Source organism: Megascapheus bottae, chromosome 15 (assembly GCF_031878675.1).
Source record: "Megascapheus bottae isolate mThoBot1 chromosome 15, mThoBot2.hap1, whole genome shotgun sequence".
In the NCBI taxonomy this organism is placed as follows: Eukaryota; Metazoa; Chordata; class Mammalia; order Rodentia; family Geomyidae; genus Megascapheus; species Megascapheus bottae.
Window position 1 is genome coordinate 21,257,431 of NC_143523.1, and position 18,745 is coordinate 21,276,175.

General features: G+C 40.8%; 1 protein-coding gene across 4 annotated transcripts in view; it reads left to right on the forward strand.

The window, feature by feature from the left end:
- Nucleotides 1–18,745, forward strand: part of Armh3 (armadillo like helical domain containing 3) — a 179,015-nt gene that overhangs the window by 17,086 nt on the left and 143,184 nt on the right. For all 4 annotated transcript variants that reach the window (XM_090346028.1, XM_090346029.1, XM_090346030.1 and 1 more), the window contains 5 exons: nt 3,214–3,321; nt 7,922–8,014; nt 9,308–9,382; nt 9,509–9,595; nt 17,315–17,371. In XM_090346028.1, the coding sequence (XP_090202154.1) occupies nt 3,214–3,321; nt 7,922–8,014; nt 9,308–9,382; nt 9,509–9,595; nt 17,315–17,371 (420 nt within the window). The remainder of the gene's footprint in view (nt 1–3,213; nt 3,322–7,921; nt 8,015–9,307; nt 9,383–9,508; nt 9,596–17,314; nt 17,372–18,745) is intronic.

The window sequence follows — 18,745 nt, forward strand, 5'->3', positions numbered from 1 at the left end:
TTTTCCATTACAATTTAGTATATTTTTCTATTTTTGTTATTATTTGTGACCTCAGAGTCTCATAGATGCCAGGCAAGCATTCTACCTCTGTGCTATATCTGCAGCCCTGTATGCTGTTATTATCATTCCTGTTTCATAGCTGAGAAAATTAAAAGGCCAGTAAAGTTACCTAATATGTCTAGATTCTCAGTTTCTAAGTAGTATAGGCAGATTATAATGAATTTAAGATTTAGAGCAGCCGATTATTATCATGTAGGGATTTAATTGTGTTAATTTTTATTTATTTATTGGTGGGTAATGATGTTTGAACTCTGGGCTTGGATGCTGTCCCTGAGCTCCTCAGCTCAAGGCTATCGCCCTACCCCTTGAGCCACAGCTCAACTTCCTGTTTTCTAGTGGATAATTGGAGTGCGGGGGCTGGCTATGAACCGAGATTCTCAGATCTCAGCCTCCTGAGTAGCTAGGATTACAGGCTTAAGCCACCGTGTCTGCTTGTGTTAATTATTATTAAAAGACATTATTAGCACCTATAATCCTAGTTACTTGGGAGGCTTAGAAGTGAGTATTATGATTTGAGGCCAACCCTGGAAGAAAAGTTTACAAAAACCCTACTCAGCCCATGGCTGTCATTGTAGCTTTGTAGGAGGCTAAGATGGGGAGGATTTTGGTTCTAGATCAGCCTCAACAAAAAAGTTTATGAGACTCTAACAGAAGTTGCTGTGGTAATGTACATTTGCTATCCTGGCTATGATAGGAAATTTAAAGTAGGTAGATGGTGGTCTGGGGAGTACCTGAGGAAGTAAGACCTTATGTCAAAAATCACTAGTGCACCAAAACAAAACACTGGAGGCATTACTCAAGGATAGAGGACCTGTCTAGCAAGCACAAGCTCCTAAGTTCAAACCTATTGTGGCCAAAAATAATTGTTAATATAAACTAAAGCTGGTGTGGCTTATACCTATAATTCTAGCTACTCAGGAGGCTGAGATCTGGGGATTGAGGTTTGAAGCCATCCTAGTCAGGAAAAGGCCAGAGACTATTATCCCCAATTAACCACCTAAAAACCAGATGTGGAATTGTGGCTCAAAGTGGTGGAGAGCTATCTTTGAGTGAAAAAGTTCAGTACCCAGGCTCTGAGACCAATAATAAATCAATCAATAAATAACATATATATATTTATCAAACTCAAGAACTATTTTTTTTTCAAAGTCAAGAACTTTTTTTTTATGCCGTTCCTGGGGCTTGATCTCAGATCCTGTGTGCTAAGGGTTTCATTGGGATTTTTCTCCCTCTGCTGCCTTTGAATTGTGATGATCCTCAGATTTCAGCTTCTTGAGTAGCTAGTATTATCACTGTGGTAAGCCACCAGTACCCAGCAGGATGTTAAGCTTTTTTTTTTTTTGCCAGTTCTGGGGCTTGAACTTAGGTCCTAGGCACAGTCTTTGGACACTCTTTGCTCAAGGCTATCACTCTACTACTTGAGCCACAGCGCCACTTCTGGCTTTTTCTGTGTATGTGGTACAGGGGAATCAAACCTACATTTCGTGCATGCTAGGAAAGCACTCTACCACTAGGCCACGCTCCTGGCCCCAGATGTTGAGCTTTTTAGGTTCACTTTCTACCATGTGAGCAATGCCTCTAGACTTTTTTGCTTTATTTTTCAGGTAGTATCTTATGGGTTTTTTGTTTTTTGTGTTTTGTTTGTTTCAGCTGGTCTGGACTGTTGTGATTTCTTCTACTTATGTAGCTGAGATAACAGGTTTTTGTTGTTGTTGTTGTTGTTGGTGGTGGTGGTGTGTGGTTCCTTAGTAACTTTTTGAAGAGTTTGGCCTCCAACTACAATCCTAATTTCTACTTCCCAAGTAGTTAGGATTACAAATATGAACCACCATGTCCAGCACTACCATATAATTTTTAAAAGGAAATGGCCAAGTAACAAAAACCAAAAGAGAATGGCCAAAAACAAAGCCTGGGGACTAGTGACTCATACCTGAAATCCTAACTACTCAGGAGGCTGTTGAGAACTGGAGAATTGGGTTTCAAATGTAGCTCAAGTAGAAAATGACTTTATTTCCAATTAACCAACATGCCAGATGGAGGCATGATTCAAGTAATAGAGCTCCAGTCTACTCACTTAAGCTGAGTAAGGATGAGAGGCCCTTTGTTCAAGTACTGGCACTAAAACAAACAGACTCCTTGTGTTTTGGAGTTCAGAGTAATAGAAAAGAAAGATGAGCTTTTGGAGCAGGGAGTTTGGCCTAGTGGTACAGTGCTTGCCCAGCATGTATGAAGACCCAGGTTCGATTCCTCGGTACCACATACATAGAAAAAGCCGGAAGTGGTGCTGAGGCTCAAGTGGTAGAGCTCTAGCCTTGAGAAAGCCCAAGGACAGTGCTCAGGCCCTGAGCCCAAACCCCAGGACTGGTGGGGATGGGGAGGTAGGGGCGAGGTGGGGGGAAGATGAGCTTTGTAAAGTGGAGGTTCAGAGTTATAAATATGAAGTTACAGATTTGTGTCCTTCTAATTTTTTTTTTTTTTTTTTTTTTGTGGGTTGTGAGGCTTGAACTTTGGTCCTGGGAGCTGTACCTGAGCTCTTCAGCATGAGGCTACTACCCTACCCCTGGAGCTATAGCCTCACTTCCAGTTTTCTAGATGTTAATTGTAGAGGTTAATTGGAGTCACAGACTTTAGTGCCCAGGCTGCCGTTGAACCAAGATCCTCAGATCTCAGCCTCCTGAGTAGCTAGGATTATAGGCATGAGCTACACATCCCGCTAAATTTTAAGAAAGTTCTTCTGTAGAGGTACTGAGTTTGAGTTCCAATCTCATACTTTTTTTTTTTGTGCCAGTCCTGGGCTTGAGCTCAGGGCCCGAGCCCTGTCCTTGGACTTTCTCAAGGCTAGAGTTCTACCACTTGAGCCACAGCACCACTTCCGGCTTTTTTTTTCTATGTATATGGTACCGAGGAATCGTACCTGGGTCTTCATGCATGCTGGGGAAGCACTTTACCTCTAGGCCAAACTCCCGGCCCCCAATCTCAGACTTTTAAAAAAGAAAATAACCAAAACTTTAGGGATTGTAGATAAGTTTCAGTTGGTAGAGTGCTAGCCAGTGAGTGAAAAGGGCAGATACTGAGTTGAAATCCTAATCTCAGTCCTAAAAAGAAGAGAAAAAGGTTCATCTCTAGAAATAATCATTTGTCTCATCTCTTTAGACATTGTGTGCACTTATTCGAGGAGTTCACCAAAAGAACAAATCTACTTCTGGATTTGACATTATCAACATGCTGATGGGCTTTGACAAGGCAGAGCTATGCATGAAGGTGAGGAATAAGCTGTGGATATGCTAGTGAATGTCTGATAGCTGTTTATGAATGCCATTTGTAGACAGATGTACTAGAAGATGTAGATTCAGGTAGATCATCAATCAACTTGGCTTTGCATAAAAATTTAACAAGTCAGCCAGGAGTAGGTGGCTCACGCCTGTAATCCTGTGTACGCAGGAGGCTTAGATCTGAGGATTGAGGTGCATAGTCAGCCCTCTCAGAAAGTCCTTTTATCTCCTATTAACCACCAGAAAATTGGAAGTGGCACTGTGGCTTAAGGGTTAGAGTGCTAGCCTTGAGCTGAAGAGCTTAGGGACAGACCCAGGCCCCACAACTAAAAGTAAGCAAAAAATATATATTGTCGGGGGTCCTTCGACCCGGGTCCCTCTCGACTAGTAGGAGGAATGGAGAAAAACACATCCTGACCAGTCCAAGCTGCGAGAGGAGAGGGCCCACTGTCCTCCTGCACTCAGCCTTCTTTCCCCAGAGCACAAACAGAAACGCCACACAGCTTCATCAAGGCAGGAAAATCTCTCTCCCTCCAATAAACCCTCCTCCTGAGGAAGTCCCTCCAGCTAATATACCCTCACTCTAGGTCCTAGCAGAAAGTGATAAACAATAACACATTTGTAACCAATGGTAATCAAGTCTTGGGCCCTACCTCTTGTGCCTTGCCTTGTCTCAGTAGAAAGTTATTAGACATGGCGTTGCTCGGCCCCCAACAATATATAGCAAATTATACAAGAGCAACTTTACTTTTGTTTTATTTTTTATAATACCCTGGGTGTTGCCTATTTTAGGCAAGCCTACTACAGCTCAGAATTTTTTATTTTATTTTTGGTGTCACTGTGTTGCCTGGTCTGGCTTTAAACTTGTGGACTGAAGTGATCCTTGTACCTCAGCCTTCTGAGTAGCTGGGTGTACAGGTATGTACCATCATGCCCAGCTCAGAATTTTTATGTCTGTGTTTGACACCATTGTCTTAATAACAGTTTAAAAATTTTTTTTATTGTTGGGATAATGTATAGAAGGGTTACAGTTACATTCATTAGGTAGTAGGTGCATTACTTCTTGCACATTGATACACTGTCTCATGTTTTTTGTCCCTATTTCTCTCCCCTCTCCCAATCATCTTGTTTTCCCCCCATTCTCTTCCCTATTTCAAAGAAACAAATAAATGTATATTAGGTAACAGTCAGATACAGTAATAACATGAGATTACCCATAAGGACAAAAAAAAAGAGAGAAGTAACATAGTACATTAAGAATAACAATCACACAATATAAACTCGTTTCCATATCCTAGAGTTCATTTAGCCTCATCCTATATGACCTTATTTACATAGGTTTTAAGCTATTTTAGTCCTCTGCTAGGGGAGTCCTAGATGTACTAGTTATTTTAATAACAGTTTTATAATTCACATACAATCCATTTTTTTAAGTATAAAATCAACTTTAGTGTATAATCCGCTTTAGTGTATTTGCAGATTTGTAACTATTATTGTTAATTTCAGAGTACAGTTTTTATTTTTATTTTCATTTTTTGCCAGTCCTGGAGTTTGCACTCAGGGCCCGAGCACTGCCCTTGGGCTTTCTCAAGGCTAGCACTCTCCCACTTGAGCCAAAGCACCACTTGTTTTTTTCTGTTTATGTGGTACTGAACCTGAGTCTTTGTGCGTGCTTGGCAAGCACTCTACCACTAAGCCAAACTCCTAGCCCTCAAGAGTACAGTTTTAGGCGGGAGTTTGGCCTAGTGGTTAAAATGCTTGCCTAGCATGCATGAAGACCCGGGTTTGATTCCTCGGTACCACATACATAGCAAAAAGCCGGAAGTGGTGCTGAGGCTCAAGTGGTAGAGTGCTAGCCTTGAGAAAATCCAAGGACAGTGCTCAATCCCTGAGCCCAAGCCCAGGACTGGCAAAAAAAAAAAAAAAAAAAAAAAGAGTACAGTTTTATTATCACTGAAAGAAAACTCTACCAACTGAGTCAAATCTACAAGTTAGCAGTTATTCCCTATTACTCTTCTCAGTCCCTTAAAACTATTTTTTTTTTTTGGCAGCATGCAGAGGTCCTTTTATTGCTTATATCCTCCCTTATTTAGCCTTGTCCTGGGCAGCCACTGCCTCCATAGCCTTCTACACCATCTCCTCATCACCCAGGAACCTCATGGGCTTGGTGGGCTTCAGTGCCTGGTCCAGCTCATACACAATAGGGATTCCGGTGGGCAGGTTCAGATCCATGATGGCTTGGACTGACATCCCTTCCAGGTGCTTGATAATGCCTCACAGGCTATTGCCAGGAGCTGCAATGAGCACTTAGTTGCCAGCCTTGATCTGGGGTGCAGTCTCTTCATTCCAGAAGGGCAGGGCTGGGGCAATGGTGTCCTTCAGGCTCTCACAGGAAAACTATTATTTTCATATAAATAAAATTATATATGTGATTTTTTTGCCTCTGTTATTTACCTAGCATGATATTGTCAGTGTTTGTGCATATTATAGGATGTATTAGTATTTCATTAATTTTTTTTTTTGTGTATGTGCTAGTCTTGGGGCTTGAACTTACAACCTAGGCAATGTCCCTGAGCTTTTGTGTTTAAGGCTAGCACTTGACCACAACTGGCTTTTTTGATATTTAATTGGAGAAAGGAGTGGAGGAGTCTTCTGACTTTCCTGCCTAGGTGGGCTTTGAATCATGAGCCTCAGAGCTCAGTCTTCTGAGTAGCTAAGATTACAGGTGTGAGCCAGCTTTTCCTTTTTCTTACAGTTCTAATTACTATCTGTAAGTTGATGATTGCCAAGTTTCTTATTGTTCACCATACCAATAAAGAACCCCTGTTGAGCTGAACTCAGACTTTTATTTTCTGAGCAGTTAGTTGTAGGATATTTCTATTCATAAATCCTCTTGTCTAAACTGAACTTATTGTTTTTTCTGCATCTGTTCTTCCTCATTAGATAGGAATACATGTTTTCTTAGTTCCCTAAGGCAAAAATCTGGGAGTCATTCTTGACATTTTTCTCTCCCTCATCATTGATTACCATAGCTAATTTCCCTTCCTTCCTTCCTTCCTTCCTTCCTTCCTTCCTTCCTTCCTTCCTTCCTTCTTTTCTTTCTTCCTTCCTTTGTGCCTTGCTAGGCAGGCACTCTATCACTATGTCACACTCTCATCCCTAGCACTTACTTACTTACTTACTTTATTTTTTTGCCAGTCCCGGGGCTTGAACTCATGACCTGAGCACTGTCTCCTTGAACTTTCTCAAGGGTAGTACTCTACCACTTGAGCCCACAGCACCACTTCCAGCTTTTTCTATGTATGTGGTACTGAGAAATTGAACCCAGGTCTTCATACATGCTTGGCAAGCACTCTACCACTAGACCAAACTCCCAGCCCCTTGCACTTATTTTTTATACTTGTCTTTTCTTTCCCTGCTGTTACTGTCTTTATTATCTTTTATCTAAACAATTGTAACAATTGTAATGTAACAATTTGTTGTCTAGACAATTAATTCATTCTCCTGACAAACTCTCTTGGCAAATATATGTTAGGAACTGGGGATACACTGGTAAATAAGACATAGCTCAGGAAATAGATAGGTTGGTCCTCCTTGGTTTCCCATGCTTACATTCTTTGAAGCTATCATTCACAATGATTTCAAAGTGAGATAAATCTTTTTTTTTTTTTTTTTTTTTTTTTTTTGCCAGTCCTGGCTTGAACTCAAGGCCTGAATACTGTCCCTGGGCTTTCTCAAGGCTAGAGCTCTACCACTTGAGCCAAGGCATCACTTCTGGATCACTCGATTCTTTCTTTTCTTTTCTTTTCCTTTCTTTTCCAGTCCTGGGAACTTCATGCTTGCTAGGCAAGCATACTACTAGGCCAAATTTCTGGCCACTCGCCGCTTCTTTCTTTCTTTCTTGACAGTCATGGAACTTGAACTCTGGGCTTGGGCGCTGTCACTGAGCTCTTCAGCCCAAGGCTACCACTACCCTTGAGCCACAGTGCCACTGCTACTTCCAGTTTTCTAGTGGTTTCTAGTGGTTCCAGTTTTCTAGAGTTAAGAGTCTCAAGGACTTTAGTGCCTGGGCTGGCTTTGAACCAAGATCCTTAGAGCTCAGCCTCCTGAGTAGCTAGGATTATAGCTGTGAGCCGCTTTATCTAGCTTTCATTTCATTCTTTTTTTTTTTTTTTTTGCCAGTCCTGAGGCTTGAACTCAAGGCCTGGGCACTGTCCTTGGGCTTTCACAAGGGTAGTAGCACTCTACCACTTTGAGCCTCAGCACCACTTTTGGCCTTTTCTGTGTGTGGTGTACTAAGGAATAGAATCTTCATCTTTGTGCATGCTAGGCAAGCACTGTTACCAGTAGGCCAAATTCCTGGCCCAAGAGTTAATTCTTTATTCTGTGTAGTTCTAAAGCATTTTCTCCAAATGTAACTAGACTTTGAAGTCTTCTTTTTCTTTGATCTTGCAAGGCCTAGGAGAGGGAAATGATATGGTTACTTTGTGTGTTATTCATACTAACCTATAACAACCCAGAGTTGGAGTTGGATAGTATTTGAATTCTCTTTATGTTTATCTTTAATGTTTAATGGATCTATTTCTTAGAACTTGATGGAGAGTTTGGATTCATTGCTTTGTGCAGAAGGTTCTGAAAGTCTCAAGAGCTTATGCCTGAAACTACTTCTTTGCTTAGTGACGGTAAGTGACCTACCTGTGTTTTTCAAGGATATTAATTGATAGTAGGGGCAAATGTATTTGAATTCTTTTTTTTTTTTTTTTTGTCAGCCCTCGGCCTTTAACTCAAGGCCTGAGCATTATCCTTGGGCTTTCTCAAGGCTAGAGCTCTACCACTTGAACTGCATAGCACCACTTCCAGTTTTTTCTGTGTTTGTGGTTTGGAGGAATCAAACCTGGGTCTTCATGCATGCTAGGCAAGCACTCTTACCACTAGACCAAACTCTCAGCCCCTGTTTAACACTTTAAAGAGACCATTTCAGAGAACTATTGTCTTCTGAATTGTCACATTTGTCTTTTTAAAAAATTTTTCTTCAGTTGTGGGGCTTGAACTCTGGGCCTGGGTACTATACCCAGCTCAAGTGGTGGAGCTACATCACCACTTCTGGTTTTCTGGTGGTTAATTGGAGATAAGAGTCTCAAGGACTTTTGTACCTGGGCTGGCTTTGAACCAGGATCCTCAGATCTCAGCCTCCTGAATAGCTAGGATTATAGGAGTGAACCACTTCACCCAGCTCACATTTGTCATTCTTAGTAGGTTTCAATTGAATATCATTCTTGGGATTCTGTTTTTATTTTGCTAGCTTTCAAATTATACCTACCTAAACTTTGTAGTGAAGTAAAAGTGAGTTGTTGATTAATTTCAAGTGGTTTCTTTTCCCTGACATATGTGATCATGTTTGATCAGTGAAATCTCTGACACTGTTAAGCAGTACTTGTGAAGTTATAAGAAAAACAATAAGAAGTTCAAAGACTTAGGAAGATTTTTGGGGTGTGTGTGTATATGCTGGTCCTGGGTCTTGAACTGAGGGTCTGAGCACTGTCTCTGAGCTTCTTTTATTCATGGTTAGCACTCTACCGTTGAACCACAGCTCTACTTCTGGCTTTTTGGTAGTTTATATTTTTTTCTCCATTTCTGTTGATGGAACTCAGGGCTTGGGCACTGTCCTTGGGCTTTCTCAAGTCTAGCTCTTGAGCCACAGCACTACTTCATATTTTTTCTGTGTATATTGTACTGAGGACTTGAAACTGGGGCTTTGTGCATGCTAGGCAAGCACTCTATCACTAGGCTACACTCCTGGCCCCTTTTTGGTAGTTTTTATTGGAAATAAGGCTGGCTTTAAACTGATCGATGGGTTTACAGTCTCAACCCTTATTTTAATATTTATATTTTACTCTTAAATGTTTACATAAGAGATACATATGTGATAATGACAGTCTCAGTATGGACCCTAAAAGGCCTTTAATTACATTCAGGTGACAGACAACATTAGCCAGAACACCATCCTGGAGTATGTAATGATCAACAGCATATTTGAAGCAATTTTACAGGTCAGTCAATTTCCTTATGACCTTTCTCTTTCTGGTATACTATCTTCTCAATTTTTTTTCTTTATGTATTTATCAGGAACTAGGAGTTAGAATTTAGAAACTAAATCTTTGTGGTTCTTATTACAGATACTTTCCCATCCCCCAAGTCGTAGGGAGCATGGATATGATGCTGTTGTTCTCTTGGCTTTGCTGGTAAACTATAGAAAGTATGAGGTAAGTTGGTCCCTTAAGTGGGTAATTATTATTTTTCTATAATCTTCTTTTTTTTTTTTTTTGGCCAGTCTTGGGCTTGAGCTCAGGGCCTGAGCACTGTCCTTGGATTTTCTCAAGGCTAGAGCTCTAGCTCTTGAGCCTCAGCACCACTTCCGGCTTTTTTCTATGTATGTGGTACCAAGGAATTGAACCGAGTCTTCGTGCATGCTAGGCAAGCATTTTAACCACTAGGCCAAACTCCTGGCCCTCTATAATCTTCTTGCATATAGCACTCTTTAAGAATTTTGTTTAATATTGAAGATATGTTCTTGGCAAATGGTATAATGATTAACTTTGGTGTACAAAATTCATAAAATCCAACATTAAATACATGGGGCAGAGTTGTTTAAAGAAATCCTTTAAATATAATTTCTAGTAAAATGATTATTAATGTATTATTAATGTGTTATTATTGTTTTCAAACCAAGTTAGTTGGGATTACCTAACTTTACAATAAAAAGTGCTTGGGATTTACTATATCTATCTCTATATAGATATACGTATAACAGTGAATCAGAATTTTATAGGAAGGAAGCTTGGAGCTGTTTATGACAGTACTGGAGTTTGAACTCAGGGTCTTATACTTATTAGGCAATCAGTTTGCCACTTGAGCCTTGCCTTCGGCCTTTTTTGCCTTAGTTTATTTTTCAAATAGGAGTTTGCATTTTTTTTAGCCTCAGATGGTGTGAGTCTTCTACTTCTGCCTTCCTTCTTGGGATTATAGACATCTATGTATATTTATTGGAGATAAGAGTCTCATGAATTTTTCTTGCCTGGATTGGCTTCCAGGTTTTTCTTTTTTTTTGGCCAGTCCTGTGGCTTGAACTCAGGGCCTGGACATTGTCCTTGAGCTTCCTTTGCTTAAGGCTAGCACTCTACAACTTGAGCCACAGTACTACTTCCAGCTTTTCCTATTTATGTGTTGAGGAATCAAATCCAGGGCTTCATGCATGCTAGGCAAGCACTCTACCACTAAGCCACATTCCCAGTCCTAACAATTGTGTGTGTGTGTGTGTGTGTGTGTGTGTGTCTATCTGTCTGTCTTGTCTGTCTTGGTCATGGGGCTTTAACTCTGGGTCTGGGCACTGTCCCTAAGATCTTTAGCTCAAATCTAGTCCTCTACCATTTGAGTCACTATGCCATTTCTAATTTTTTGGTGGTTAATTGGAGATAAGTCCCCTGGGCTTTTGTGCATGGGATGGCTCTGAACTGTGATCCTCAGATCTCAGCCTCTTGAGAAGGTAGGATTACGGGTGTGAGCCACCAGTGCTGGACTCCTGTTTGTTTGGTTTAGTTGTGGGGCTTGAACTCTGGGCCTGGGCGCTCTCTCTGACCTCTTCAGCTCAAAGCTACTGCCCTACAGTGCCACTTCTGGTTTTCTGGTAGTTTACTGGAGATGAGAGTCTCACAGACTTTAGTGCCCAGGCTGGCTCTGAACCGTGATCCTCAGATCTCAGCCTCCTGTCTAGCTAGAATTAGAGGTGTGAGTCACTGTACCCAGCTTCCAGGTTTTTTTTGTTTTGTTTTTTCTTTTTTTCCCCAGTACTGGACTTGAGCTCAGGGCCTAAGCACTGCCCTTGGACTTTCTCAAGGCCACAGCTCTACCACTTGAGCCTCAGCACCACTTCCAGCTTTTTTCTATGTATATGGTACTGAGGAATTGAACCCGGGCCTTCGTGCATGCTAGGCAAGCACTCTACGACTAGGCCAAACTCCTGGCCCAAGGTTGGATTTTTATACAGCAGATTTCCTTAATGTAGTTTGCTCTCATAAGTATTACTGTTGGTTTGAGAACTTTATGATTTTAATGAAAATTCTGGAATTGGAATTCCAGAATTCTGATTCTGGAATTCTGTTTGCCTCTGAATTAATCAGGGTTTGTATTAATAGTTTTGTTTGTTTTCACTTTGTGTATGTGTGTGTGTGCGCGCACGTGCGCGCGCAGGACCTTGAACATCTTACTTTCTTTTTCTCTTCTCTTGATGGCATTAGGACTTAAACTCAGGACCAGAGTATTCTCCCATAGGTTTTTTTTTTGCCTGTCCTGAGTTTTGAACTCAGGGCCTGAGTACTGCCCTTGGGCTCTCCCAAGGCTAGATCTCTACCACTTGAGTCACAGCACCACTTCCAGTTTTTTTTCTATGTATGTGGTACTTCGTGCATGCCAGACAAGCACTCTACAACTAGGCCAAGCTCTGGGCCCCCTCCCATACCTTTTTTGCTCAAGACTGGTGCTCTACTACTTGAGCCACAGCTCTATTTCCACTTTTTAGGCCGTTAATTGGAATTAGGAGTCTCATAGACTTTTCTGTCCAGCCTGGCTTTGAACCATGATCCTCAGATTTCAGCCTTCTGCGTAGCTAGGATTACATGTAGGAGGCATCAGTGCCTCGTGCTCAGCTTGCTGAGCTGTCAGTTGACCCATGCTCTATCACTTGAGTCTGGCTTTCTGTTAATCAATTGGAGATGGAGTCTCCTAGTCTTTCATATCTTAGCTTTCTGAACAGCTAGGATTGCAGGTGTGAGATACTGGTGCTTTTTTTTTTTTAATGTAGACCAAGTTGGCCTCAAATTTGTGATTTTCCTGCCTCATCCTTCCATGTGCCGAGTTTACAAATACGTTTCACCACCACCCCTCGCTGTAGATTGCGTGTGTGTGTGTGTGTGTGTGTGTGTGTGTGTGTGTGTGTGTATGTGTATCTTGAACTCAGGGACTGGGCACTGCCTCTTAGCATTTTTGTTCAAGGTTGCTACTCTACCACATGAGCCACAGCTCTACTTCTTTTGGTAGTTTATTATAGATAAAGAGTCTCATGGATTTTTCTGTCTGGGCTGGTTTGGAACGGTGAACTTCAGGTCTGAGCTTCCTGAGTAGCTAGGATTACAGGTGATCCCACCAGTACCTAGCATTGTATTCAAGCTTAGCTTGTGGTTGTAGATTTTATGTGTATGTATGTGTGTGTTAGTATTGGGACTTGAACTCAGGGCCTTGTGTTCTTGCTAGGCTCTTTCTAGGCTTATGAACGGATACTCTACCACTTAAATTATGCTTCGAGTTCTGGCTTCTTGCTGACTAACTGAAGATAGGAGTCCATGGATTTATCTTTCCCTGACTGGTTTCAAACTGCTATCTCAGATCTCAGTCACCTAATAGCTAGGATTAAAGACTGAGTCACTGATATTCCGTCTGGCTTTAGAGTTTTGAAATGAAGAACAGAACCAAGAGTTTTTTGTTTTTGTTTTTGTTGATGTTGGTTGTGGGGCTTAAGCTCAGGGCCTGGGTGCTGTCCTTGAGACTCTTTGTAGTCTTTGTACTTTTTACCACTTGAGCCATTTGCCATTCCAAGTTTTGAGTGGTTAATTGAAGATCAGAGTCTCACGGTGATTTTTCTGCCCTGGCTGCTTTTGAACTGTGATCTTCATATCTCAGCCTCCTGAGTAGTTAGGATTATAGACAAAAGCCACCTGTGTCTGGCCAAAACCCAGACATTTATACATGGGTTGGTATGTGTACTTGGATTCTGTCCAAAGCAGAGTACACAGAAAAGGAAGGGGGCTGATCAAGGAAGATTAGGGATTGCTTTCAAGAAGTATGTGGGATTACTTTTCTGAATCAGATTCAGGTGCTGCATTAAAAGCATTCTGACTTTCTTTACTTAATAAGTAACACTGCTAATACAAATGTAGCTATTCAGGATATTGAGATCTGGGGACTGCAGTTCAAAGCTAGCACGAGCAGGAAACTTTGTGAAATTCTTAATCTCCAGTTAACCAGCACAAAAGCTGGAGGTAGTACTGTGGTTCAGGTGGTACACTGAAACTCAGAGAAAGTGCTCAGGCCCTGAGTTCAAGTATACACACACAAAAAGAAATACTAGTTAGAATTTTCTGGCTCCTAGTGATTTTGATATAATTTCCTGGATAGACATTATTTTGGGAAGTTGAAAGGGATGAATAACAAAATCCGGAGCTTGTTTCCTTTTTCTTTTTGTTGGTACTGGTATTTGAACTCTAGGTCTCTTGCTCATTCTGCTTGCTTGCTTTGCTGGTGTTTCTACCACTTGGGTCATACCTCCAGCTTACTTTTTGCTTGAGATGAGATAGAATCTCGAGTTTTCTGCCCAGACTGACTTTGAACTTGATACTTCAGATTTTAGACTCCTGAATAGCTAAGATTACTGGCATGACACAAGTTGCTGTTTTGGAGCTTATTCTTATAAGGAGAGATTTGGAGAAGGAAAGGCTGTGAGAAAGAAATACTTAAAGAAGGACTAGAATATGCTGAATGGTGTTTAATGTGTTATAAATCCCAGGAGCTGATTACATTCATTGTCTTACTAATATATATGTAATTTATCACCAACTTCTGTTTTACTGGTAATATGAAGGGGCTGACATGGTAGCTGTTATGATCTCTGATATGTGTAAAAGCCTCTGGGGCCTTATTATAACACCAAGAAAAATAGCTGAGGAAAACTGCTGAGGACAGTTAAAGAGAGTTGAGTTATATTTGACAGGAATGCACCGTCATCAGTAATGAATATTTTTCAGAACATTCTGGTGGATAAGGGTCATTCAAAGCAAAGGCTTGGCTTCTCTAAATGTAAACTGAATCTTACCTTAGCTTTCTAAAGTTGGCTTTCTGAAGTGTCAGCCTGAAAAATGGGACATGGGCAACAAGCTGCTGAAAATCATATATCTAGAATAAGGTATGTGTCTCTGTTTTGTCAGAAGGACCAGGAAAATTAATATGGTAGACAAGGGTGAACTGGTGGGCATAATTTATCTGGGCTATGCAGCTTTTGATATAAGTCACTCACCAGAAACTTATTAAGGAAGTCTGGTGATGATGGAATGGGAAGATTTTTGACAGGAGCATGAAGAATTCCAGATGAACATAGAAAATCAAAAGCTAAGGAAATTTTAGTAAAGAAATAGGATGTTCTGGGGAGAACATTCTATCTCTGACCACAATCAATCTTAGAGTAAGTTTAAATACTTTCTACAAAAGTGCAGAAGCATCATTTATCAGAAAGGCAAGATACCTGGAAAGGCAAGCTAGGTACTGGTGACTCATGTCTGTAATCCTAGCTACTTAGGAAGCTGAGATCTGAGGATCACAGGGCAAAGCCGCTTGGGCAGGAAAGTCTGTGTGACCCCTATGCAATTAATCAAAAAAAAAGTTGGAAGTGGAGCTGTGGCTCAAGTGATAGAATGCCAGCCTTGAGCACAAAAGCCTAAGGACAGCACCTGGGCCCTAAGTTTGAGCCCCAGGACTGGCACCAAAAAAAAAAAAAAAGAGAGAGAAAGAGAAAGAAAGAAAGGAAAGAAGCAGGAAAGGAAGGAAGAGAAAGGAAGGAAGGAAGGATAAAGAAGGCAAATAAGGAAGAGAAGTGATAGAAAATAGTCATGTAATAAATTTATAATTCTTCACTTTTTTTTTTTTTGGTTGTGGTGCTTGAACTTGGGATATAGGTGCTGTCCCTGAGCATTTGTTTTGCTCAAGGCTAGCACTCTATCACTTTTTTTTTTTTAAAAACCAGCTTTGACAAGTTTTTTTTTTTTTTTTTTTTTTTTTTTTTTTTTTTTTTTTTTTTTTTTTTTTTTTTTTTGCCAGTCCTGGGCTTGAGCTCAGGGCCTGAGCACTGTCCTTGGACTTTCTCAAGGCTAGAGCTCTACCACTTGAGCCTCAGCACCACTTCCGGCTTTTTTCTGTGTATGTGGTACCGAGGAATCGAACCCGGGTCTTCATGCATGCTAGGCAAGCACTTTAACCACTAGGCCAAACTCCCAGCCGACAAGTTTTTATTAAAGAGAAATTATGCACTGTTTACTTCTCTCCAGTTTGTTCTGGCATGCTCCTAATGATGTCAGAATCATCTGGATCAATGAGGTACTGAGAAATTGAATATAGGTCTTTGTGTATGCTAGGCAAACTCCCCAGATGATCCTTACTCTTATTTAATAGTCTATTTTTGTGAAAGTCTGGTGAACATTTGCAAAAATTATGCCAAACACAATGGTTTACTGTTTCTAATGTTACTGGCATCATCTCTTGGTCAGCCAACTGCTGATTTTCTTTTCCAAAGATCCACATACATTAGGTTTTGCTGGAAGTCTAGCTAGCATCAGCATGATTTGATTGTTGGTTGTAAGAAGACATATTGAAAGCCTTCTGTGTGAGATCAAGAAAAAAGTAGAGTGGTTTCTACTTCACTGCATTGTATTGTGTAAAACCTCACAAACATTTGGGGTGTTAAGAAAGTAGCACACTTTTTCTATTCCCAGTTGACATGTGGAAGATGCCCTCAGAAACTTGATTAAATGAGGTCTATGTGGGGGGTTAGCCTTTCATTTGGGTTTTCATGTTTCTTAGTAATGAGTTTTCTTGGTAGTTGTAAAAACTGCCAGTCTGAGAATTATTGTTACTTGACTCTGGAATTGGTTCCTGATCTATATGAGTTGTTTATTTTCATCCTATGTGTAGGATGTTTTCAAGGTGAGCAGGTCACTGGTTCTTGGTCTACTTCAGGAAATGGTCCAGTTGTTTAATAAGAGTTTAAGTGTATGTACATTTCCATATGCTACTCAGCTAAGACTGGGTCTGGGAAAACTCAAGAACTCTTCCAGTGCTAAAATGATGGGATAATCATTAAATCCCAGTGTCCTGACCAGATTGTTGCCTGGGTAATTACATCTTTTTTTCAATTCCCCCTGTGGTGTTATTTGGGTATCAGATCTTCATAAATGGCCTCTCTGGCTGTTAACCAGCTGCCACTTTCTACCCCCAAGTTAGCTTTGTTTTACGGGTGGGTAAATCAGACCTTGCATATAGTTTGTGAAATGGTTAGGAAACCTTTGGGATAAGGATGTAAGTTGGCAACTTATAAATTTGTGCCTTATGGCAAAGAAGCTTTTATACCTCCCAAAAGATTCCTATCCCTATGGACTCAGTGGAGTAGGGCAAAATGTATTTTGTGCAGTGTTCACTTTTTAAAATTTTATTCATTCATTTGTTTACTCATTCATACATTATTTATTCAGCAATACTTGGGTTTGAACTTAGGGCCTCTTGTTTGCAAAGCAGGTATTGTACCACTTGAGCCACACCTTTAGCCTTTTACTTTTTTTAAAAAATTAATTAATTAATTAATTTATTTATTTATTGCCAGTCCTGGGCTTGGGCTCAGGGCCTGAGCACTGTCCTTGGACTTTCTCAAGGCTAGAGCTCTACCACTTGAGCCTCAGCATCACTTCCAGCTTTTTTCTATGTATGTGGTACCGAGGAATCAAACCTGGGTCTTCGTGCATGGTAGGCAAGCACTCTACCAGTAGGCCAACCTCCCAGCCAGCCTTTTACTTTTTAGAAGGCAGTAAGAGGGGAAGATGGGTGGATAAATGTCTGAGCTGATTCAGCTTAGGAAAAAATACAAGTAGAATAGAACTAACATTTGTGTGTGTTTGCGCATGTGCATGTCCACCTGACAAATGGTCGTATGTGCCGAGAGATTTACTGGAAATGGATTAGTCAGCAGGCCAGGTATATTGGGGCTGGATATTGGGAGCGTTAACTGTAGAAGAGGGTCATATAGAAGAAAGTGTTAATATTTTCTGAATTAGGTAATAGGTTATCTTATGTAGTCATACTCACCTTGACGTAACTTTACTATTATTCAACAGTCTGTGAATCCTTATATTGTGAAGCTGTCTATTGTGGATGATGAGGCTACACTAAATGTGAGTATATGAATTCTTATTGTCTAACTTGCATACAGTGGTCTGTTTTTTTTTTTTAAATTTCCAGTTGTGGGGCTTGAACTCTGGGCCTCGGTGCTATCCCTGGGTTCCTTTTTGTCAAGGTTAGTAATCTACCTCTTGAGCCATAGCACCACTTCCAGTTATTTTTATTTTTTTATTTTTGGTGGTACTGAGGTTTGACTTGAGGACTTCCTGCTTTCTAGGTTAGAACTCATCAGTTGATCCATGACCCAGCTCTGCTTTTTGTTGATTATCCTGGAGATAGAATATAATGAACTTTTCTGTCTTGGCTGGTTTTGGTCTTTGATCCTTCTGGATCTCAATTTCCTGAGTAGCTAGGATAACTGATATGAACTACCAATGCCTGGTTTACAGTGGCCTTATTTTCTGCAGTGTATACTAAGAACAGAAAAGCCAGTTCATTGGTGCCTATAGTCCCAGCTGCTTAGAAGACTGAGACAAGAAGATTGCAAATTTGAGGCCAATATGTACAACTTACCATAAAAATGGCTGGGGAGGCCAGGCATGGTGGCTCATGCTGTAATCCTAGCTACTCTGGAAGTTGAGATCTGAGGATCACAGTTCAGAGCCAGCCCGGGCACTAAAGTCTGTCAGATTCTTATCTCCAATTAGCCACCAGAAAACTGGAAGTGGTGCTGGGGCTCAAGGGGTAAGGTGATAGCCTTGAGCTAAAGAGCTCAGAGACAGTGCCCATGCCCAGAGTTCAAACCCCATGACTGATTTAAAAAAAAGAAAGAAAAGTTAGGAATATAGCTCAGTAGTCTTGTTTTAATCCCTAGTATTGCAAGGCAGCCAACCAAAAGCCAGAGAGCCAATGTGTTTATTTCATCCCTCTACAGAGAGGGAATTGGTAGGCAAGCATTATACATGAGTCATACTCTCAGCCATCTTTGCTTTAGTTATTATTATTTTTTTTTTGTCGGTCCTGGAACTTGAATTCAGGGTCTGGGCACTATCCCTGAGCTTCTTTTGCTCAAAGCTAGCCCCTCCCTCTATCATTTGAGCCACAGTGCCATTTCCCACTTTTTCTGTTTATGTGGTACTGAGGAATCACACTCAGGGCTTCATGCATGCTAGGCAAGCATTCCACTACTAAGCCATATTCCCAGCCTATATTTGTATTTTAGATGTAGCTTCCAAATATGAGAGGAAACATCCATCATTTGTTTCTGAGCCTGGCTTATTTCACTAAACACAACTTTTTTTTTCTAGGTTCATTCATTTCCCTGCAAATGATATTATTCATTCTAATAGATGAGTAAATTCCATTGTATGTATAAACCACATCCTTTTCTTTTCTGCCAGTCCTGAGGCTTGAACTCAAGCCCTGAG